Source organism: Diachasmimorpha longicaudata, chromosome 1, assembly GCF_034640455.1.
Source record: "Diachasmimorpha longicaudata isolate KC_UGA_2023 chromosome 1, iyDiaLong2, whole genome shotgun sequence".
Classification (NCBI taxonomy): Eukaryota; Metazoa; Arthropoda; class Insecta; order Hymenoptera; family Braconidae; genus Diachasmimorpha; species Diachasmimorpha longicaudata.
Window position 1 is genome coordinate 7,124,460 of NC_087225.1, and position 22,744 is coordinate 7,147,203.

A 22,744-nucleotide genomic window follows, 5' to 3' on the forward strand; every position below is an offset into this window, starting at 1 on the left:
GTGAGTTGAGAAATGGCGCCATTAATCCATATTGTTTCAACAAAGACGAAAACCACTTGTTATTCTCAAAAAACCATGATTTGAGATACAAAATCTATGTTATTTTTATTTTTATTGCTTCTTGGTTGAACTGTATTGAAGTTAATGTGAGAAATTTGACAATCAGCGAAGAGTGGATAAAGTTGGAGAGATGGTAAGAACTTATTCACTGCAGAAATAAATTTTTGGTTAACAGCAGAGAGATTTTATGTTATTTACTAGTGAAGTGACAGAAAGACAAGTTTTCAGCAAACATTCAACAGTTAACCTGGCTCATTATAGCAACTGTGTGAATAGTTTCTGTTGCACAAATTCAAAGTTATTTATTTATGTTCAATACAGAACAGGTCGCTGGCACCGAGTCAGTGTGGCAAACGTCCTCTGCTCTTGAATATTGAGAATATAAACACATCAGCAATCACTCAATACAAGAGAGAAGACACGAAGACTGTGGGCGAGAATTTTGCACCTAGGGAAAAACGAATCAGACTTGCAGCCAAGGTAAAGCCACTGCTCATCCCTGAGAAAAAGGCTGTCAAATTGAGCGACAAGGATCTGTCGACAACTCAGGAAATTATTTCAGATCATGTGAGTATGAAAACTATTAAGGAATTGGGGAATGACAGGTGAACAATTAAAGAAAGAAAAAATAATCTCCGTAACATTTTAATCACTTTCAGGAACGAAAAATTCGAGATTTATTGAAAAAACCTTTTAAAATTCCTATACCCGGATATGAGTTGTCAGGAAGATCACTCGGGTCAAGACTCTCTGGCCCCAGAAGGCCTTTACATGATCCTTACGCTGCAAATGCACTGGTGGTGTACGAACCTCCCGAATTATCAGAGCACGAACGACTCAAAATTGACGAGTGAGTATGACCTTTAATTGATCGAAAATGTTCATTAAGTTTAACAGAAGTCTGACAAAAAAATGTTTTCTTTTAAGATCAGGATTTATTGAAATATAGTAGAGACGTCTTAGTTCGTTTGTATTACGGCATTATTTTACTTTAGGGGATGTTTTCATATCAACTTATTTTCAGAAGCAAGATGCTGGTTCATGTTGTTGTGGATCCTCAATTGTGCAATATTTTACGTCCACATCAAAGAGAGGGGGTGAAGTTTATGTACGAGTGTGTAACAGGAAACAGGATTGATGGGGCTTTTGGATGCATCATGGCAGATGAAATGGGTCTTGGAAAGACTCTTCAATGTATCACGCTTCTTTGGACATTACTTAGACAAGGTTTCATTGTTTTTCTAATATTCAGACGTATCATCTTTGTAGTTTTATTGATTCGTTATTAAGCCTGAGAAATCGAACTCAATTGTCAGGAAACACATTTTCCAATTACGGACTTATCTTTAAAATAAATCCTTTAAATTATTAATGCATATGAACCGTTTGTATTAACAGGGCCAGAGGCAAAACCCTTGATCGAGAAAGCGATAATCGTAGCCCCAAGTTCTCTAGTTAAAAATTGGTACAATGAAATATTCAAATGGCTAGGGAACCGTGTGAGGCCTCTGGCAATCGATGGTGGTAGCAAAGCTGAAATAGACAATAAATTAACTGGATTCATGAAGACCTTTGGACGCCGCTGTGTTAACCCAATATTAATCATCAGTTATGAAACATTTCGCCTGCATGCTCACGTGCTACATCAAGACGAAGTGGGCTTGGTGCTCTGCGATGAGGGACACAGGTTGAAGAACTCAGAGAATCAAACATATCAGTCATTGATGGGGCTGAAGGCTAAAAGACGAGTGTTGCTCAGTGGCACACCAATTCAGAACGATCTCTTGGAATATTTTTCACTCGTTCATTTCGTAAATGCTGGATTACTTGGCACTGCTCAGGTACTAATGTCGTTTGTTTTGTACTTTGAAAACATTTATTTATTTCCTGAAAATTGCAAGCTATTACGACATTTTCTCGTTTGTGGGTAATGGCCCACCTAAAGAGCATTCTTCTCCTAATAAGTGGAAATTGGAAAAATTGTCCTCGAATGAAATTGTCGCCTCATCTACTGTGCTGCTCTCATTTCTCGGTTTTTCCTTAGCACCTGATCTACCTAATACGTTCTATTTTTTCCAGGAATTCCGCAAGAAGTTTGAGAATCCAATTCTTCGAGGTCAAGACGCCGCAGCGTCAGACTCTGAACGTGCCCGTGCTCAGGAATGTCTCCAAGAATTAGTGACAGTGGTAAATAAGTGCCTGATCCGTCGAACAAGCGCTCTCCTATCAAAATACCTTCCGATAAAGTACGAGCTGGTGGTCTGTGTCAAGATGACTGCTCTCCAGACTACTCTATATAAAAACTTCATCAAGAGTGAGGCTATTCGGAAATCTATGTCAAATCATGAAGGGGAGAAGAAGAAAGGTGGTACATTATCAGCTTTGTCGGCTATCACTCTTCTGAAAAAGCTCTGCAACCATCCTGACCTGGTCTACGAGAAGATCCAACAGAATTCTGAGGGATTCGAAGGTGCTTCCAAACTCTTACCGGCTAATTACAGCACGAGAGAAGTCCTTCCAGAGTTATCAGGCAAACTGATGGTTCTGGACACTCTTTTGGCGTCAATTAAATCCACAACAACTGATAAAATCGTTCTTGTCTCCAACTACACCCAGACCCTAGACCTTTTCGAAAAACTTTGTGCTAAGAGAGCTTATCGTTATGTACGCCTTGATGGCACAATGTCAATTAAAAAAAGGGCGAAAGTAGTGGAAAACTTTAATAATCCAGACAGTGGTGATTTCATCTTCATGCTGAGTTCCAAAGCTGGAGGTTGTGGATTGAATTTAATTGGCGCCAACCGATTGGTGATGTTCGACCCAGATTGGAATCCTGCTAATGATGATCAGGCCATGGCTCGAGTCTGGAGAGATGGGCAAAAAAAACCCTGCTTTGTTTATCGTTTTCTGTGCACTGGAACAATTGAGGAAAAAATCTTCCAGCGTCAGGCACACAAAAAGGCACTGAGCTCTACTGTTGTAGATCAGGAGGACGATGTTTGTAGACACTTCACTTTGACCGATCTCAGGGATTTGTTCAAACTGGAGGAGAATACTGTATCGGATACACATTCCAAGTTCAAATGCAAGAGATGTGTCAATGGAATGGAGATTAAAGGACCCCCTGAAGACTCTGATTGTAATTCTGATCTCTCTGATTGGAGGCATGCACATGTACCTAGGCTTTTGCCTGATATTCCTCTGAGGCATTGTTGGAGCAGTGGAATTTCGTTTGCCTTTCATCATCGCTCTACTGAGGCTGTCAAAGAAGGGCCTCCAAAGGTAGAGCAGATGGAGACAGAAGAGTCTACTCAGTCGTGATAATAAAATAGTTTGATGATTTATTCTGAGTTGATAAGTCCAAATATTTGTAATATGTACCAACTGATAAACGAGTAATCTCACGGAACAAATGTATATCAGGCTTCATGCAAACGCAAATTGTATCATATAATGGGGGGACAATGAAAATTCCAAGTTTAGCATGATGGCATCTCATGCAACATCTGCCTGTCGGTACTGTCTCATTAAGAAAAAAAAATTGTAGGTTCTTAATTATTACACTGCTGCCCAAAATGTGTCAGCAGAGGGTGTGATATGATACTTGCAGCTTTTGATTACCTGGGGTAATTCATTCATAGATTAAAAATTTCAACTAATTAATTTTAATTTTGAACGCAAATGTACATCACTGATATGCGGACAAAATTCGAGGGGCCGACTTTCAATGCCTGGTAATCATTTATTCGTGTCGAAGAAATAGAACAGCAAACAAAGTATTTTTCACTTTCTATTTTTGTACTGAAATTGTGCAACAAAAGTATTACAGAAGTGTTCTCGAGTGTTGATAAGCATTTATGTTTTCTAGTTTAAATTAATGAGGATTGTCATTGTATATAACACATGGGTCATGAATAAAAAATTCAAGTTAAGTTTGTAAATTGTAAAAATGCACTGTGTGCTTGGTATTTCAAATTTGTCAAACTGTTTTCTTGTGTACAATTTTAAAAATCACGAGGCATTACAATGCATTATTCAACAAATTTATTTTTGTTTTATAAATTATCAATAATTTTAGAAAACTGCTGCTAGTAGAAAATCGCTGTGCAGTTTTCTGGATAGAGCCTTTGAGAATAATATGCTACTTGGCGTAGGTATTAAGACCTCTCCTTTGTTTCCAATAGCCTCCATTCATTTGAATGGACCTGTACCTGACCCCATGATACCTGCTCCAGACTAATCCCTTTGAAGTCCAGGTTTGGGACCCAGTGCAAGTAATGAAAAATTCAATTAGCAAAATCGTTGCAGCCACAAAATATTCTAAGAATAATTCTCGTCTATGTACATTTTTGGAAATGTGTTTTATTCAATGTTTATCAGTAATTACTTGCAAAAAATATGTGCATACAAAATTAATTAATAATGACGATTTATTCAGAATTATTGAACGGAGTTATTGATCGGAACGAATTGGTTATCGATTTTTCAATCTGAAAAGACCATTTATTGTGCATAATTTGGCGTTAATTTCCTTCAATAATGATGAGTCGTAATGTAAATTTAAGTGCGATCGATAAACTTAAAAACAAGTTGTAGCTTGCGAAAATTTACAGCCGAATGTTTTTAGAACGTGTAGTAGTCCTGATGACTTCGTGCATCGCTTCATTCCCAGGAATTCCGTCCGAAAGCCCAGTAAAGAACAGGGTCGCTTCGGTGAGAGTCGCCCCTTCTCCACTGGTCGACATTCCACGTGACCCAAACAGCAGACTCCCATTGGTTCATACTACCCAGCATTTCTCCCTCTCCGGAAAAATCGGGGAGCGGCTGGGTGGCTTCGTCATCCGTTGCTCTCGGTTGCGTCTCAGAATAGTTCCAGATGTGCCCATGTTTAGTTAATCTTTGAAGTTTTCTCTATTATCGATTACAATTTAATCGCAACGAAAATCACCGAAAAAACCAGAAAAAAGACAAACAAGAATCAACAAAAAAAAACATTCAAATAATTCATTCGCACTCGCCTTAATTCGACCAAAGAAACCGACCATGTTGTAAAAATTTTCCTTTTTTTACATAATTAAAACGCAGAAAAATCCAATTAAACTCCAAAAAATCACACCGACCGATCGTCTTTTCCATCCTCGATACATCGTCATTCAAGATTTCGTCCGCTCTCTCAAATCGCGATATTGCGAGAAATTAACCTGAAAAATGATACGTACGAGGCAAAAAAAAGCGGAAGTTTTGCAGAGTTTCTGAGAGTCGAGGGGGTATTGTCCAGTGGAAGCGTAAGAAAAAAAAAATAAGCAAGATCATCGTAAACTGACTAATGAGAGGTCATTTTGACTTCCAAAAGACAGCTAAGAACCATCGTATCGTGTTGGACATTTGATAAAATAAGAAATTAAAAATAATCAATTGAGACACATTAAAAAGTCCCAATTGACACGTACGCATTGCTACAGAGTTGAAAAGGAAGGGGGTCACGTGACGGTTGGGGTTTAGCTCGGTTGAAAGGAGGAGGGATATTTCTAGAGAAAATACGGTGTCCTCTTTTTCCCCCACTCCTCTGACCGTCGCATTAACGTGCGAAGCGAGGAGGTACTCGGCCATGCCACGTCAACTACAATGACGTTGTTTGTCGGCGACGCTGTTGACCACACAAGGATTCAAAGATAACAAAATACAAAGGAAGGGGCAAAACTTGATCTTGAATCATAATTATTGATTTAAGAATCGGAAATAACGTATAATAAAGTGAAAACAACAAATGCCAATACTTTAATTGAGTGAAATATTTGAGGAAAAGAAATAACAGATATTTGCGGATTTCATGGTGGGAGAGAGAGTACTAGCGGACAAAAAAAAAGGAAAAACAGTTTGAGAAGAGGAGAAACGAAATTTTTTACATTTTTTTTTCGTGGTATTATCTTTTCGGAAGCACACGTGAGAGAGCCTCAATCAATGAATATTGGGGAAAAAGATGATAATCATTAGATTCATCAGGGTCGAGTGTCGGGTAGATTTTGTCATCGAGAATATTAGTGGCGGATATTAGTTATTGATGCAACTAATTACAATAGGGTAAATTCACAGTCAAGTTACGATCGGCGGTGAAAATAGGAGTTTAATTGTTGATAGTTGGAAATATTTACTGATTATAAAAAGTTCAAGGTCGTAGTCGAATATGGCACTAGAGAGTGTTACCGCGGCCGAAACACTGATCCAAAGGTTTGCTTAATTCTCATTTTCTTTTTCGAAAAAAAAAAAAAAAAAAACAGTCGGACAGAACCAGTTCGATCGTGGAGGGAAAATTTCTATTTAATCAGTTTATATATTTTATTTTATGGTGAACGTCATAGTAAATCGAAATAGTAATTGCAAAAATAGTTTGGGAGAAGAAAATAATTTTTTTCATAAAAAAAATTTGTCCTCATGCATGTCGTTGAATCCCTGGAAAATAATGATAGCTGAATTTTTGGACGCGTTACAGTTTTGCAAAGGGTAAGAAAAAAGTTGGCTGGGCTCAAGCTTATCTGCTTGAAGCTTCAGGAAATAGAATAGAGGCAGTCGTTCCAATAATTGATTTTTTATGGGAGTAAAACTATGTGAAAAAGTCAGACAGGACCTAAAGAAGCTAAAGCATTTTTTTTTGCCTATTTTTGAAGGTTTTCCAAAGTAGGGGGAACGCGACATTCATGATTCTTTCACGTCAAATTTCATTTTAATTTTCTCTTCACGGTCGAACACACTGCTCTGCCCCAATCAGCCAGACACACCAACAACAGACCTAAAAACATTTATCAGGACGGAAAAAAGAGGGATAACGTGATGTCACGCAACTGACTGACCCCCTCGTGTTTTGTTGTCACTGTTCTGAATACACTTGACTAACCCACACAGTTCTGTGCAACTGATGTACAAGTAGTATAGTTACAATATATTTAACGACAGTATGACAATACACAAGTACTTACCATATTATTTAACATTATCAGAACAAATGACTTTTTGCTTGAACGTTATCTTAATTCAATGAAATTCCTGATCAACAATTTTATGACATTTTTCTCTGCTCATGAAATGGTGATATTCATGGTAACGAATGATAAGGAAAATGATGGTTTATGAAAAACAATGATAATTATGCAACACATGATGATTGATGAACAAATGAAATGAATGATGCTCCACAGAAACTGGTAAGAAGTAAATCAATTTTCAAGTATTTTCCTGAGTCCAATACGATGATTGGTGATTATACGTTTTTAACGCTTATTAATTAATTCATAATTCAAGTAATGTTTTTAGTAGAGATTATTAAAACATGTAAGTTTCAGTCTTTATTGGGTGCAACGGTCAATAACAAATGAGAGATTGATAAAAAGATTAATCCAAAACAGAATTGAAACTATTTCGTTACTTTGTGTTCTCATGCATTAATCTTTTTTTTTTTCAATCTAAATACATTTTGCTTCAAGGCCTTTATTGATCGCTTCCGTATTGCCAGATGTTTGGCTTTGTGGTGAATGATCGACGTTTTTTAACCGAGCAGTACACACCGGATCCCAGTACAGTCCAGTTCATGAAGAACTTGAAGAGTTTATCTTTTCATGTAGAAAGTACTCTGGCCAGTTCATCTTGCCTTTTGCGCTTTACTGAAATTTCGAAGAAGGTGATGGGAGTAAATATATAAATGATGGTCTGGGGAAAATTACACAATCGTTGGCTTGGCAACTGGAAAATTGATTTATTAACTCATTGTACAACAGGAATTGCTGAATTATCTATTGATTTGATAAAGAAAAAGTCGGTTAGAGAGAAAATTAAGATCAGGATGAGAAATTTTCAGGCTTTTGCAAGTTTAGAAAAAAATCAACTAGAAGCTTTCACTAGAATCAAATACAATCAAAAAGTTCATGTTTTCAGGAAACATTGATCAGTTGAGATTATGGAAAAAATGTAAAAATATTGATGTTTAAGTGAGGACTATTTCAGCATCATGTGTCAGCATATCTGGTTATTATCATAATGTCACCAGTTGATGGAGCAGAGAAAAATGCATCTGAAAATGATATCCCAAAGTTTTAGTAGTAATATTTTTTTTTTCTCCATAAGCAGCAATGTGGATAGCAATGATTTGGAGGACGGAGAAATTCCCTCTGATGAAGATGATGAACCCATACCAGTACCAGTTAAAACCCCTGATCCATCGAGCCACTCGAAGTACGATTCTCATAGGGACAAAAATACAGAATCAAAATCGAGTAAAAATAAGGGTAAATCGTCGACTAGCAATGTGTCTGGTAGTAGTTCAGCAGGATGTAAATCCGACAGATTTACTAAGTACAAAAATCCATCAGAGGATTGGGCTGGTGATGTTGAAAAAGCTATCAAGGCTGCTTTGGATGGGGAAGGCAAGAAAGAAGAGAAGAGTAAGGGCAAAAACTCTTCAAGTAGGAGTAAAAATAGGAAGAGGAGTCGAGATGAGAAGGAGGAGGATCGAAATAAAGAACAAAAGGTTTGTTTCTATTCTTTTTTGGTAAGAGTACTAATAAAAATGGATTAATTTTTCGTGCGAAAGCAGTTCTCTATTGAACGCTTTACAATAGCACGTCAGAAGTTCAGTGGATTCATGGAATGCTAACATTTATGAAAATTGTCTTGGGAAACATTTATTGAAACAATGTATTAGTAACATAAATGTGGCATTTTCATGTTTTTCGAATCACTCATTTCTGAGATTATTGCGGAATTAATAGGAATATAATCATCAGAAGGATGACTTTTTGTGAACCTTCTTAATTTTCTTGATTTTGAAATAAATAGCTAACATATAATGAGTTGGAGACAAAATTTTTCTACATAATTCTGCAAATGAAATTATAGTTAACATTTTATAGCTCAAAACAATTATTGTGATAACGTTTTGACATCCACTTTGGAGATAATGATTTGCTCCAGTGATAAAGGCAATGATCACAATACTCTTGAATTGACTAAATATTTATCATCGGTTAACCTATTCATTCGCAAATTAATATTCTCGATTCTTGCTTCTTCAACAGAAACGTCGGCTAAGTGAAGAGGAAAATGGTAATGAAGATGATGATGAGTTCATGTTCGTTCGAGGCGCCTCTCCAGTAAATAGGAAAGATTTTCATGATGCAAGCCCTCCTCGTCGTTCCCATGAACGTGAAAATTTTGATAATAGCTCAGACCGAGATTCAGAGGAACGATCAAGTAGGCATCGTGATGAGAAACGTAGTAACAATCGAAGCTCAACACCCAGGAGATCCGGAAAAAATGAACGAGCTGGGAAAAATAAGAGTCGAGGGAGCTCAAGGAACGAGCGAAATGGAAGGAGAAATCAGAGTAATGAGCACAATCAGGACCCGGACTCAATTTGCGTATATTTTATGCAGGGAAAGTGTCATCGAGGGGATGATTGCCCATTTTCACACAATGCACTTCCTCCTAGAAAAATGGAACTTTGCAAATTTTATCTTATGGATTGCTGTGCTAAAAGGGATAAGTGTCTTTATATGCATCACGATTTCCCATGCAAATTTCATCACACTGGTCTTAAATGTGCAGCTGGATCGAACTGTAAATTTTCGCACGAGCCACTCAATGATCAGGTGAAAAATATTTTACTTAAACACTTGGAGACTGCTCCGAAGGAGATTTTGGGTGACTTTCCTCGGCTGAGTCGAGAAAGCGCCTTGATGATGATCAACAATACAGTTCGAAATCAATCTCAGGGACACGATGAGAACTCTCAAAAGATTCCCAGTCTCTTTGATGTCAGCCTCAATTCTTTAAATTCTCAAGGCAACGACTCCAGTCCTGACAAAGACAATGACAGTGCTACCGATAGCCAGAAACGCTCGGCTTCCTCTAAAGAGAAGAAATCTGCCGGCAAGAAGACCCGATGGGGTTCTGACGACGACAGGGTTCCACTGGAGCAAATAGTACTCCTACAAACGGTGAACCAACTTGGTATTAACCTGCCAAATGTGGCTCTGAGCCTAGCGATGCAGCAGCATCAGCAGATCCAGCAACGTCTGCTAATTCAACAGTGCATTGCAGCAAACATGGACTTTTACAATGAGATCCAGGGAAATACAGGACTAGATGGTAAAGCCAAAGTGAAAGGAGACTCAAAAGATTCCGATGAAAGTCCGACTAAAGCCAGGGATTTTGACTTGAGACAACTCTTATCAAATGTAGCGGCCAAGGCTCCGCAGTCTTTGAGTCTAGCAGAAGAAGCTGCTAATCTATCGACATCTAAATTCGATGATGAAAGTGATCGGGAAGAAGAGTCAAACTTGATCATTGAAGTTCCAGCGGAGGAAGAAGATAAAAAGAAAGATTCGGAAGGATCTCAGAAGTACAAGACCCTTCAAAATCTCGCTAATTCAGACACGGATCCGAAAGACTCTCCGAAATCATATACAGATGGCCGGGAAAGCTCACCAAACTTGCCTAAAACAGCCCAAGAGTTATTCCTGAGAATTCAACAGCAACAGAGAGCAGCTGGAGACAGTCTCATCACCACTGATGAAAAATCAGCAGTGGAAGTTGCCTTAAAAGACCAGGAAGAGTGGTATTCTGACGAATCTGACAATGAGAATGACGACGATGATGACGAGGATGGTAATCTCCAGATTGTATTAAAGGACAATCAGAAAGACGAGAAGAGTGAAGGAAGTACTCAGCCCAGTCCCACTAAAGAAAGTCCTCTTCTACCCTCCATAATCCCTCAACCAGCTCCCATTATCGATAAACTCGGGGACTTGAGTAAAATCGATATTAGTGCTGAAGTAACCAAGCTTCTGTCTTCCATAAGGCCTCAACTTAAACGAAACATTGAAGAGTCTTCCAAGGAGGATATAAAGTCGAGAGCAAATTCTCCAGATTCGTCGGAGACATCTTCCACAGTTAAATTGGAGAACGAAGTACTCAGCCCTAAATCCTCACCCTCAACAAGCACAACACCAGTTTCAAGAGATCCTAGAATGTCTAGAGATCCACGTCAACGAAGAATGGAAGAGACTAAGCCAAGTAGTCCAAGTATATCGGAGTCCAGAAAATCAGAATCTAGATCTTTAAGATCAGAAACCAGCATCTACTCATCTGGAATTACTTCATCAGACTATACACCTGGTATGGATACGGATCTTCGAGCTCGTCTTGACCAAGATCATCGAAGGAAGGATATGGATTTGAGGCAACGATTTCAAGATTTTGGCGATACGGATTTGAGGATAGCAGGATTCGAAAGTGGCAGATCTGACATTGATTTGAGACAAATGTTAACATTACCATTTAAACCTGCACCTTCTCATGTACCTTGCACTGAAATTGATGCTAGCATTGCCTCACACGTGCCATTATCATATAAAGTCTACGTTGTGGATATTCCCAGGCCCAATTACACTGGTCTCAAGCTAACCAAGAATGATGCAGCAGTAAAACACGATCCCAGGCTGCGTAAAATCTTCAAATTATCTAAGAATGATGCACCTGATTCTCCAATGTCTCCACCTCCAGCGAAACAAATACCCGATACTCCAAAATCTCCACCTCTAGTACGTGCAGATCCCAGGAGGAAAGCTCTGGAAATGACTAATCAAATTCCTGGCAATCCAATGATTCCAGGCATGGCTCAGTGCTCTGGGGACATAGGTATTGGCTTAGGGGGTCCCGTCATGGCAGGACCAAATCCCCACATGGGAATGGGCCAGAATCCAATGCTAGGGGGTATGAATCCCATGCCAGGAATGCTAAATGCACCTATTCAGCATCCCCAAGGTATGCCCATGGGGATGTCTGGGATGTCAAATGCAATGCCGCAAAGTGGCCCTTCGATGCAACAGAATCAGATGGGATTCGATGCACGATTTGTCCAACGGAATGGAGGACCTGGCTTACTAGGGCCAGCCCCGGCATTGTACTCCGATGGTGGTCCAAATTTTGACCAAAATTACCCCAACAATAATTTCAATAATTTTGGACCTGGTGCCAATGAACCGATGATGCCATATGGACCATCAAACCAGATGAATTATGGGAATAATGGACCTGAATGGGGAGGCGGCAATGGAAATAATTCAGGAAGAAGTCGAGGACGAGTACGTAGAAGAAACAGAAATCGTGGCAATCCCAATAATGGAGGCAGAGGGAACAGGTCGCCCCAGTAAATATTGAGGCTCACTATTACAAATTGCAATGATGAACAAAATTTCATTTCACTGATATTGAACAAACTATTAAGAATAGCTCAATGTAAACGTAATCCAGTGATTCAATTACGTATTCATCATTTTTTTTTCGAACACAAGTTGATCATAAGTTCATAATAATAGCATTATGAAGGAGAGCATAATTTGATGATTATTATTATCTCTGGTTGACAATTCATTCATTTCTTTCAAGTACAATAATAAATTATATTTTATTGAAAAAAAATAAAATTATCACGAGGCGTCATTATCTTCAAGCATTATTTAGGATCATGGTGGCTCAAGTATTTATCATTATTTGAAGTTACTCGTGGGAGATATTTGTCGTGCAAGTCAAAATAACGTAGTTATGGGTTAATAACTTCCATTAGCTATTACGATTGTATATTGGTGACAAGTCATCACTTAAAGTTGGTTGAATCATCTTACCTTTCATTATTTATAATGTAAATTTTAAATAAAAATGATTGGACAGAATATTCACTCATGAAGATGTAATTGTAGTTTACATGGATAATATTTTATATCTGTCTGTAAATACGAAATGAAAATGTATATTCTCTTGTTGTATGTGAAATTATTTCTTCTCTGTTTCTTTAAATATGGATGATTATTAGAAATAAATGATTATCGAGGAATTGTATTACCTCAAACGATTAAATTTAGCAGTTTTTTATTGACATAATAAAAGATTAATAATTAGAAAACAAATGTACATTATCAATATTTGAAAAATATATTTGTATAGATATGGATTCGAGAGTTTATTCATTTTTTTCATCCTCTTGTCATTAATATTCCTTCGGCAGTGGGATCGAAAACATTAGTCATTCCCCCTTGAATATACCGGTTGAATTATGGAGGACAATAATGCATAATATAGGTATTGATTAGGGGATGGTCAAGCCTGCAATGAGTAATATTTTCGGGTTTCTGATGTATAATTTATTATCGAAATTTTCACGGTCAACAAACCATGGAAAATCAACGTTTTATGATAATACATTCCGGAGCCAATTTTCACTTGTATTTTGAATTGTTATTTACATTGTCTTATCATAGTTGGCGAGCATTTTTGTGATTCACTTCTAATCACAATTAAAACATGACTGAATGTATGATTACAATTTGTCTGGTCTCATCAGTGGGCCACTGATGTGAGGGGTTCAGCTCTGATTGATCCAAGGTCCAGACGCGAATCGATTTCCTCGTCCAATTCTCCAACAATTGCTCTGGACCAAAAAAAAATAAACGCACAGTAAATGAAAATTGATTCCCATCATTAATACTCCAATTTGGTCTGATTAGTTACATCATTCAAAAATTAATAATGGTGGATACGAGGATGATTCTTTCAAAATGCTCAAGATATTAAAAGCACACTAGGGCAACTTAATGAGCTTTTCTCGTGTGAACTTGGATTTAGGCATTGAGTTTCTATAGTACAATTGACAAATTGTCTATTCTAAAGTTCAGGGGAAAGAAATTTTGAACCTCGGTAGGTTTAATAAAGAAGCCATTCTCCTGTTCCTAAAGCATTATGTTCATATGACACAAATTCCATATTTTGTTTGTATTGATTATAAAGAATTGTTTGACTAAAGGTAAATTTATTTAAAGACACATCAAATGGGGATTTAGTTTAGTGAAGTGTTTCTGAATTCTATGCGATTCAATTACTTACACATTATCTCCTCTAATGATGTGCAAACCCAAAACAACTTGTTCAACTCCTTGTGTTAAACTATAGACTCGTTCGTGAGATTCGTCGAGAATTAGATTAATCGTCTGATCAAACCCTTTGAGAGTTCCCTGAAATTGTTAACATCATATCAGGGCTCTCATAAAAGGTAGGAATTTTCAAATGTTAAATGCATTATTTAAATTTTTCTCTTACGATGAAGTTTCGTCCGTCTGATGTGATAATTGACACAGTATCTAAAATAATAATTAAGGCTCAATAATTTACAATGTATAGAATACAATTGCTCTAATTGTAATGTGAAAAAAAGGATACGATTGACATAGCTTTCCAGTCCTGATGCCATTGTTATTGAAGAGTTTTATTACTTGTCAATGTTTTTTATTGTTATTGAAATTCTGTAAATACGAAGTGCCGAGGAAATATTTACAAGTAAATATTTCAATAATCTGAAAGCTCTTTCGGACACAAATTGAGAAAACAAGTCCAGATTACAGTTAAAGACCGGGAATTTGATTGGAAAACTTCTTGATAACCTTAAAAATCAAAACATCTGAGCATTTTTGAATTTATCTTACTAGCGCCACCCAAACTAGGGTCTCTAGACAGGTTGCCATGTTGCCCACACTCTAGTGGAAATTTAAATACAATATAATGGTCGAAGGAGATTACTTTACATTTTTAGAGATAAGATTAATTAACCATCAGGTATTTCCACACCATTTAGATTGTCAAGAAGTTCAATACATTCGTGAGATACCTCATAAGAAAATTTCCCCACAGCTGTGTTTTTTTACTACATATTTTTTTCTCCAGGGAACTCAGGGCTCTCCACTGGAGTTGTTGATTATAATAAATAATATTCAGATAATGCAACATTTATATATGGTCGTCGTTTGGAATACATTTTTGGAATTTGCTGATTATTTTCGATTTTCCTGCGACCATCACGCAGTTCATCTTTTCCGTATTACCCGTCTGGTCTTTTCTTCGAGATTTTCATTTTTTTATTCGTTTATTGCTTTATCTTTTCCAACCAGTCTTCTTCAATGGAACTTAGGAATTTCCCTCTAATGGGCGCCCGACTCCGCCTCTTTCGGTACTCTCATTGTGATTTCATATCCCCTGTGGCGATACCGCATTATCTTTCATTTTCAAGACGAATTTCCTCGGGTTCCTACCAAAATGATTTACGGAACCTTCTTGACGGCTAAACTTGGCGGAGTTCTCTGTTAGAATAGAAGAAAAAAAATGTATATATTTGACGATTAAATTAATTAAGAAAATAATGTGAGCTCGACTTATGAACTGCCGATGAGCTCATTACTAACAACAAATTATTTATGTTCCATAAACTGGTATTACTGGTCAACCTTTATTTAAAAATTCTCGCGCACAGCTGCTTGTTCTCATAAAAACGCGCCCTTAATCCGTAAGGAAGAGCGAGATAGAGCGACAATTTGGGAGTTTCCTCTCTCACTTGGGTTTTCTCTTACTGTAGGAGTAAATGCTAACTAACCGTTGTGGATTGACTATAGTTTCTTGAGTTCTACGGATTTCATGAAGCTCACGTAATAAACAAACACGATCATCAGATCTCAGATGTCATCGGCCAGAAATTTGTTACAAAAATTTTGGATCTCATGGTTGGTAGTAAAAAACTTATCGTAAGTAAGTGATAGACGTAGGTGATAAAGAAAATCTACTGGGAAGTGACGGAGAACACAGATTTTTCGATCTTACCTGCAGTTGAAACGTGCATCTACAATTGAATGTGGCATTTGAAGTACGGACACCAAATAAGATGGACAAGGGTGGCAACGAAATTTCCAGGGATTCATGGGAGTCATTCACCATGTACGACGATACAGGCGCAGTATCAGATAGTGATGAAATGGACGATGATTCTTCTGAGGTAACTAGTAATTCTTCCTCGTTTCATCAAGAGTACAGTCGCGAGTCAAATTCAGATGACGAAGATAACGTCAGTGTTTCAACGGACAGCAGTGCAGAACAATTGGGAGAAATATTGGAAGAAAATAATAATGATCCCAACAATAACATGGAAGGTGGGGAGGAGGATCAAGCAGAGGATATCAGGCCAATCGTAGAACGACCAGTAAGTCCACAGCCAGGATGTAGTAAGGACTTTAATTGCAATGAGAATCCTGTTAGAAGAAATGCTGATATACACAAAGCGGCCATTAGACTTAAAACATTTTTGAACAATATCTCTTACTACCACATTGTCAGCGCCTTGCGAGAAAAGCCCAATCTTGAACACGAAATTATTCGATTGCTCACTAAATCAAACAACGAACCATCATTAAAACGAAGCCACAGTGATGATGACATTTGTAATATTGAAACAAAGAGATTGACTGTTCATGTACCATCTGTACGCCCTAGACACAACGAGATGGAACACGTGTTCCGAAGCCCAACGCCGGAAGTCGTCCTCGATGGTGAACCGGAAGTAAATAATCGAGCCCAAGAGCTAACACCTCCAAGAGTTGAAGGTCACGGGAGTGTGAATTATTATAGAAATTCAGCACCTATTAGGATCGACTCAAGTGATGATGATGATACGGTTATGCCCGGATTATCGAGTAGAATCCCTGCATCGTGGATGCTTCCCGTGAAACGAACGTCATACACGAATGGTCCTGGTCCATCATCTGTCCCTAGTCCTAGCCAAACCAAAGATTCGAGGTCAACTGATCATTCAATGGTAATGTTTTAGTTTTTTATTAGAACCGTTGGTAGCTCATGCTTCAGTACTATCATGGACGGTTTTCAATTCCTTCATCTGGGGTAGGTTTTTTTTATTTTTTGTGCTTTCCAGTCGTGGAAATCGGTGAGACCATCATATGAGTGTACTAGGGTTGCTGGCAGAGCATTACGAGGCGCTCGGCTTCTTTCAGACCTTAACCCAGCACCAGCTACAATAGTCCGAGAAGAGCAGGCAACTGTGGTACGTACTGTATAGAAGCAATGAATATTTTGAATATATCGAGTGAAATTAATCCACATTGTAGAAGACAGCCCCAAAATCGATGGCACCTAAGCCGATTAATATGAAGAGAAGTATAGTTCGAGGAATACCCGGTCCTGCAGGATCTTCTCAAGTGCGTATATGGTTTTTGCATAAAATAAACACTGAACTATTTAGGTTGCATGTAGAGGATTAAGTCAAATCAAGATTTTCCTAATTTTTTTGCCTATAAAAGCTTTGAAATTCAAGAGTACATGATGGACAATTTTTACTTGATTCCTTAACATAGAAAAAAGGCACCAGGAAATGCAAGAATAGAGAAATTCAGAATTTTATCGAAAAGTGGATTCATTCATGAACGATAAGTTTCTGAAAATGTATTTGATTTGCATGATTTATAAAAAACACTGAAAAAAATATTCTATGTAAAATATGACTTGAATGGGATCGCATATTCATAGTATTTATTAAGCATTCTCTCATGCAATCACAGCAATAAGTGTGATAATTGGAAACATTTGATCGAGACTAGTCTAACGGTGTCCACATCAAACTGTAATTGATATCCTGAATATCCTGAAATTTTGTAGCCTGCTCCTACATAAAATTTAATCGATAACGATATTTTTTCCAGACACGAGTAGGCGTCGATCATAGTCCTATAATAGCGGGTCAGGCACTGGCTAATGACGCCCCTATGAAAATTAAGATTCTAAGAAATGGCAATAACAGCCACGTCATTCCAGCCCGTAGATATCCACTAAGCATACCACAAGATGCTACAATGAATCTAAACAGGCAAGGATCTGGTGCACTGCAATATCGCTCATCTTTTCATATTCCACAGCCCGCCGGTGAGCCTGTACCGGGGCCTTCAATAACACTCGACCGACAAGCTCAATTGCGGCGTGAGCTCCAAGAAGCAGATCGTGAAATAAGAGACAGAATTAATTATTGTATGCGTCAAGAGGCGGAAAAGCAACGAGCTCAGTGCGATGGTGTTCTCCCACAGGCTCCACCAGTAAAGCCTCGTTCTACGGACAATTATTCAAGGCGATTACCAATGACTTATGAGGAAGAAACGGCAGAAGCTGTCTCTTCGCTAATTCCCCTGATCCATGTTGATGGAGCTCTGGATTCATTTCCCTCTCCCAAACAAAATGACGTGTATTGTCTCGAAATTTACACCAAATTACGTGCGATGTTCCCAAACATAAAAAAAGGATATATTAAACGAATTACACCAATTGATTGGACACCAAATATCCCTCATGATGTACAATTTGGCCAAATCGTTGAACGTTTACTGGCTAATGAAGATTCATGGGAGTTGGATACGGCCATGGATGAACCCCAAGAATTACAAGGAACTGCGAGAGAGGCACGAACTGTCGATGACACGTATGAGCATTTATTGGAAATATTTCCAGACGCTGATCCGACATTTTTACGTGATACAGCGGAAGATACACACAATGATCATCAGGCTCTAGAAGCATTTATTGAGAAAAGTCTGAAATCACCTACTTATCCTACCAGAGAACAGTATCTGTCAAAAATGAGAATTACTGAAGAACAACTTCTTTATACAAGTAACTTCACTGTTCCTGCATTTTTAGAAAAATTTCCCGATCCATTTAAACATTTTATAGATGCAAGTCGAAAGTGTAAACACAATACGGTGGGATTTGAATTTTTAAAAAGTCAATTCAACCGCATCAAAGTTGTTACTGTCTCGAAAGTGTATAGTGACGCTCAGTGGAATCTGAGCATTGCAGCGGCTCGACTCAAGAAAATTGGTGTTGATATGAGCAGTAGTCGCAAATCATATGAAATTCCAACCGAGGACATCAACATGCTTCAGGAAATGGCCTTTATTCTCCATCAAAACGAGATTAAAAAATACATTGATGATAGAAAACAGGTAGAAGAAGCTGAATTCAAAAAGTTGAAGAATGCTAATCGGCTTGTGGAATGCCAGTGTTGTTTTGATAATGAATGCATGCCATCCAAGTGCTCATCATGTGATCAAGGCCATATTTTTTGTAACGCTTGTATCATTAAAGGTACTGATACAAGGCTGGGTGACGGTGACACTCATGTGCCATGTTTTCAAGACTGTGGATCTGAATTTAGTCTTGCGACGCTGCAAAAAATTTTAAAGCCAACCAAGTTCAGTATTCTTGTAAAGAAACGTCAAGCTGCGGAGGTAGCTGCTGCTGGGTTGGAAGGATTAGTCTCCTGTCCATTTTGTCCTTTTGCTTCGATCCCACCCGAGGGTTATAAAGTATTCAAGTGTCTAAATCCCGAATGTATGAAAGAGTCATGCATTCAGTGCAAAGAGCCAAATCATGTTCCTTTAAAATGTAGTGAAGTTGGTAAAGCTGATAAAGCACGTAAATACATTGAAGAAAAAATGACAGAAGCCCTTGCACGCAAGTGCTACAATTGCAAAAAGGCATATTTTAAAGAGGAAGGTTGTAACAAAATTACGTGCCACTGTGGGGCCATTATGTGCTATCTCTGCGACAAGAAGATTACAGATTACAACCATTTCCGTGGACAAGGATGTGATGATATGACTAAATGTCCACTGTACAGTGATAATGCTGTGTTGAATGCTGAAACTGTTCGTAGAGTCGCCAATGAAGCCAGGATTGAATTACTGAGGCAGGATCCATCCCTCAACATTGAAACTGATCATCTGTTACCAACTGTACCTCCACCGTCGGCTGGTCCACATCAGCAGATTCTCCAAGCTCCTCATTTTGTAAGTATCTGTCATACATTTTCGCATGGATTGTTTTGTTTATCTTCAAAAATTGAACAAATGATTCGTGTCGCCGCAAATTAAACCGAGGAATATCTATTTTATGCAGCGCTCGGTACTGAAGTGTTGTTGTCTCAGTCAATTTGGATATTAAGGAATTTCTGGGGGATTTTATAATATTAACAAACATGAAGAGGAACAATAATAGCATCCACTGTAATTTTCTATTATTAAATCCAATCGCCTAAAAACCGAGTCCATAAATGCTGATTGAAAAAAAATTGAAAACAAACAAATAATTTCGAAAATATTTCCTGGAACGTTGAACAGATTAATTTACTCACTTCTTCAGTTGCTTTTCTGAGGAAAAATAATGATTTGGAAATTGCTTTTTTTATAGTCCTATTTTCCCAGTTCGTCATTAATTTTAATTTTTTCTGTGACAGATACCTCAACGTGCACATCGTCTGCATATAGTGCACGCTCACCACCGACGTCTTCCAGCTCATCTTCAGCCCCATTTTCATAATCATCCATGAACTAAATGAGTATTTCCATTTCCGTTAAGTCCTACAGAAGCAAAGAAGAAAAGGTAGCAAGGAAATTCAAAGTATTTATGTTATTACACAAATGAACAAAAAAAATTTTATAGTATGATTGTTTGTTTATCATTTTTGTGTTGGTACTCCTAGTGATAAATTATTCCATTTAGATCGAATGATGTCGAGAATAATATTATCTAGCGAGTTGTTATGTGAATATAAGATAAAACTTGAAAAGGGTACCTGAAAAAATGTTCCTAAATAAATATTTGCATTTTTATATTGAATTCGGATTTCTTTTCTATTCATATCCCATTTCTCATCGATGTAGAGTTTATGAACCGATCCATATTTTTGTGGTAGAAATCGACATCAATTCGAATTCAATAGCAATTTCTATTCTGAACTTAACAAATGCGCGAATCATTGTCGAAAACCCCTAATTTAATTAAAATTCTGGGGAATTGCCAGAGGTTTTTCATTTAATTTTCTATTATTTCACGTGTGCGGAGAAGCAACACAAGTCATGACTATGTTTTTCACAAATATTGAACCTTTTTTTTATCACAATCGCTCAGACGCTACTTTTCCACACAGCCTTACGACAAAAGTAATTCGTAACCAAAATCAATCTCTCCGGTTACTAATATGTATCCTCTGTCTATTCTGCGGAGTGTTGGGCGAGCAAGATTCATTAAATTGAAAATATATGGGAACGAAAGGTCAGGGTTAACCAGCCAAGCTCTGACTTTTCCCACATTCAACAATTGAAAATGGTGGTGTATGCGATTGGTGAATGACGGCTCTGAGAAAAATAGCACGTGTCATTGCCATGAATAAGTATTGACGAGTTTCACGAGCTTCAAGTGTAAATTGAAATCGTAAAAAAATATGACGAAACAAATTGGGTAGCCCGGCGATGGCTGATGAGCAGTTCAGTGAGCAACAAGACACGCGACTGATAACTTCCGGGTTCTTAACATTTTATGTTGTAATGGCGCAATCTATGATCATTGGGAGTCTGCTCGTTAGAGTATTAGCATATGTTGGTGCACAAACTGTTTACATTGATTTGGACACTGGAAAAATCGTTGGAATCACTCAGGGAAAATCGGGTCAAGGAAATTATGGCAATCCACAACCTGGTTATCAGGGGAGAGCTGTACCCCAGCAGCCACAGCCCAATTACCAACCAATTCAACAATATCCACAAGGACGTCCGCATGTACCTCAACAACCTTATTATCCATTTGGGCATCAACACACTCAGGCTCCATACCAAAGCCAGCCTAACAACTTAAAAACTGAGTGGGTCTGTACTGACCCGAAAACAGGATCTACAGTGAGTCCTGAAACATTTTTATTTACTATGGAAATGCCCATCATTATGTAAAGGGAAGCAAATGCTGATATTTTTTATGCTACATCCTTATCTTAAACGTTAAATTTTTGATTTTATTTTCGGGATGGGGACGTACGAACAAACAAAATAGAACAATCGCTTCTTCAGGTTTTTAACGTGACAGTCAGTTAACTAGCGAAACGATCAAACGCTTTGCACTCCCGAAATCGTAAATCCCATTGTTGAAGACCTCAAACAAGTAAAAGGATTTTAATGGGAAGATAATAAATCTGGACTACCTAGAACGAGTCCATGAAATTTCATTCATCATGATAGAGAACATCAAGACGAGCATTTTTAAAATAGAAGACAAAAGACAGCCTAGGATGTTTTGCATGATTGACCACCGTAATTTCGGAAACTGGACTTGAAAATAATATTTAATTTTTCATTAAAAAATTTAATACCTCAAAATATTAACGTGTATTTATATTTCCGTAATGTAGATGATTATTGCAAGTGAGCCGGGACCACAGGGACCAGTGATTCCTAATCCTAGGAATCCTTATCAAGATAACCCATGGCTGCAAAATACTCGACCAGGTCAAGACATGCCTGGAGAACTTCCCAATCCTACCCCAGTTCCAAATACACCTCCACCACCCACAACGCCGGCACAACCTGCTCCATTTCCGAAACTTGACAACATCGACTGGACTCAGTTTCTGGATAAAACGACAAAAAAACCTCTGACTGAAGCATCAGGTGCCGCAACTGATGGCGAAGGAATTATTGAGCCAAGGGGCGGCAATTAATGAATAAATAAAGATACAAATTGATCAATCAAGGTCAATGATAAAATAATTTCTTCCTTGTTTTTCAAATATTATCTGTGGCCACTACTGCCGTCATTTTTATTTATTGTATATCACTATAACATACACTGTTTATACAATGGGAAGAGCTACGTTACGTGATAATAATTTTGCTAATAAACATGTCATGTATTTAGAGATTCCGATAAGATGGAATTAGATATGAAAAGAAATAAAAATATTGTATAGTGACGTTGTAACTCCGAGAATCCA

General features: G+C 37.8%; 5 protein-coding genes across 11 annotated transcripts; 4 read left to right on the forward strand and 1 right to left on the reverse strand.

Moving 5' to 3' along the window:
* The first annotated feature begins 33 nt into the window (after nt 1-33).
* Nucleotides 34-4,010, forward strand: LOC135163321 (DNA repair and recombination protein RAD54-like). Its single transcript, XM_064122678.1, has 6 exons — nt 34-193; nt 382-627; nt 720-910; nt 1,085-1,287; nt 1,459-1,901; nt 2,140-4,010. Exons 1-6 carry the CDS (start codon nt 191-193, stop codon nt 3,379-3,381), a joined length of 2,328 nt encoding a protein of 775 aa, XP_063978748.1. The 5' UTR covers nt 34-190; the 3' UTR covers nt 3,382-4,010.
* A 915-nt stretch (nt 4,011-4,925) lies between these two features.
* LOC135163285 (protein suppressor of sable) lies at nt 4,926-13,060 on the forward strand. 6 transcript variants are annotated; one of them, XM_064122591.1, is made up of 3 exons: nt 4,926-6,288; nt 8,176-8,578; nt 9,126-13,060. In XM_064122591.1, the coding sequence occupies exons 1-3, from the start codon at nt 6,245-6,247 to the stop codon at nt 12,261-12,263; spliced, it is 3,585 nt and encodes a 1,194-aa protein (XP_063978661.1). In that variant the 5' UTR covers nt 4,926-6,244; the 3' UTR covers nt 12,264-13,060. The 6 variants fall into 6 exon arrangements, with proteins under 6 accessions (XP_063978661.1, XP_063978669.1, XP_063978696.1 ...); XM_064122599.1 differs by having other exon boundaries at nt 8,179-8,578; XM_064122626.1 differs by lacking the exon at nt 4,926-6,288 and adding an exon at nt 6,797-7,026.
* A 9-nt stretch (nt 13,061-13,069) lies between these two features.
* On the reverse strand, nt 13,070-15,890 carry LOC135163442 (U6 snRNA-associated Sm-like protein LSm8). 2 transcript variants are annotated; one of them, XR_010299117.1, is made up of 6 exons: nt 15,751-15,890; nt 14,323-15,236; nt 14,203-14,243; nt 13,990-14,117; nt 13,353-13,537; nt 13,070-13,212 (listed from the first exon to the last, which is right to left on the reverse strand). XR_010299117.1 is itself a non-coding variant. In XM_064122892.1 (5 exons), exons 2-5 carry the CDS (start codon nt 14,351-14,353, stop codon nt 13,447-13,449), a joined length of 291 nt encoding a protein of 96 aa, XP_063978962.1. In that variant the 5' UTR covers nt 14,354-15,236; nt 15,751-15,890; the 3' UTR covers nt 13,228-13,446. The 2 variants fall into 2 exon arrangements, 1 of the variants encoding a protein (XP_063978962.1); XM_064122892.1 differs by lacking the exon at nt 13,070-13,212 and having other exon boundaries at nt 13,228-13,537.
* LOC135163309 (uncharacterized) lies at nt 15,812-20,601 on the forward strand. Its single transcript, XM_064122651.1, has 5 exons — nt 15,812-16,738; nt 16,853-16,981; nt 17,046-17,135; nt 17,637-19,772; nt 20,219-20,601. The coding sequence occupies exons 1-5, from the start codon at nt 15,812-15,814 to the stop codon at nt 20,309-20,311; spliced, it is 3,375 nt and encodes a 1,124-aa protein (XP_063978721.1). The 3' UTR covers nt 20,312-20,601.
* Nucleotides 20,602-21,084: 483 nt separating this feature from the next.
* On the forward strand, nt 21,085-22,731 carry LOC135163384 (amelogenin, X isoform-like). The gene is made up of 2 exons (XM_064122784.1): nt 21,085-21,656; nt 22,163-22,731. Exons 1-2 carry the CDS (start codon nt 21,234-21,236, stop codon nt 22,469-22,471), a joined length of 732 nt encoding a protein of 243 aa, XP_063978854.1. The 5' UTR covers nt 21,085-21,233; the 3' UTR covers nt 22,472-22,731.
* Nucleotides 22,732-22,744: the final 13 nt, after the last annotated feature.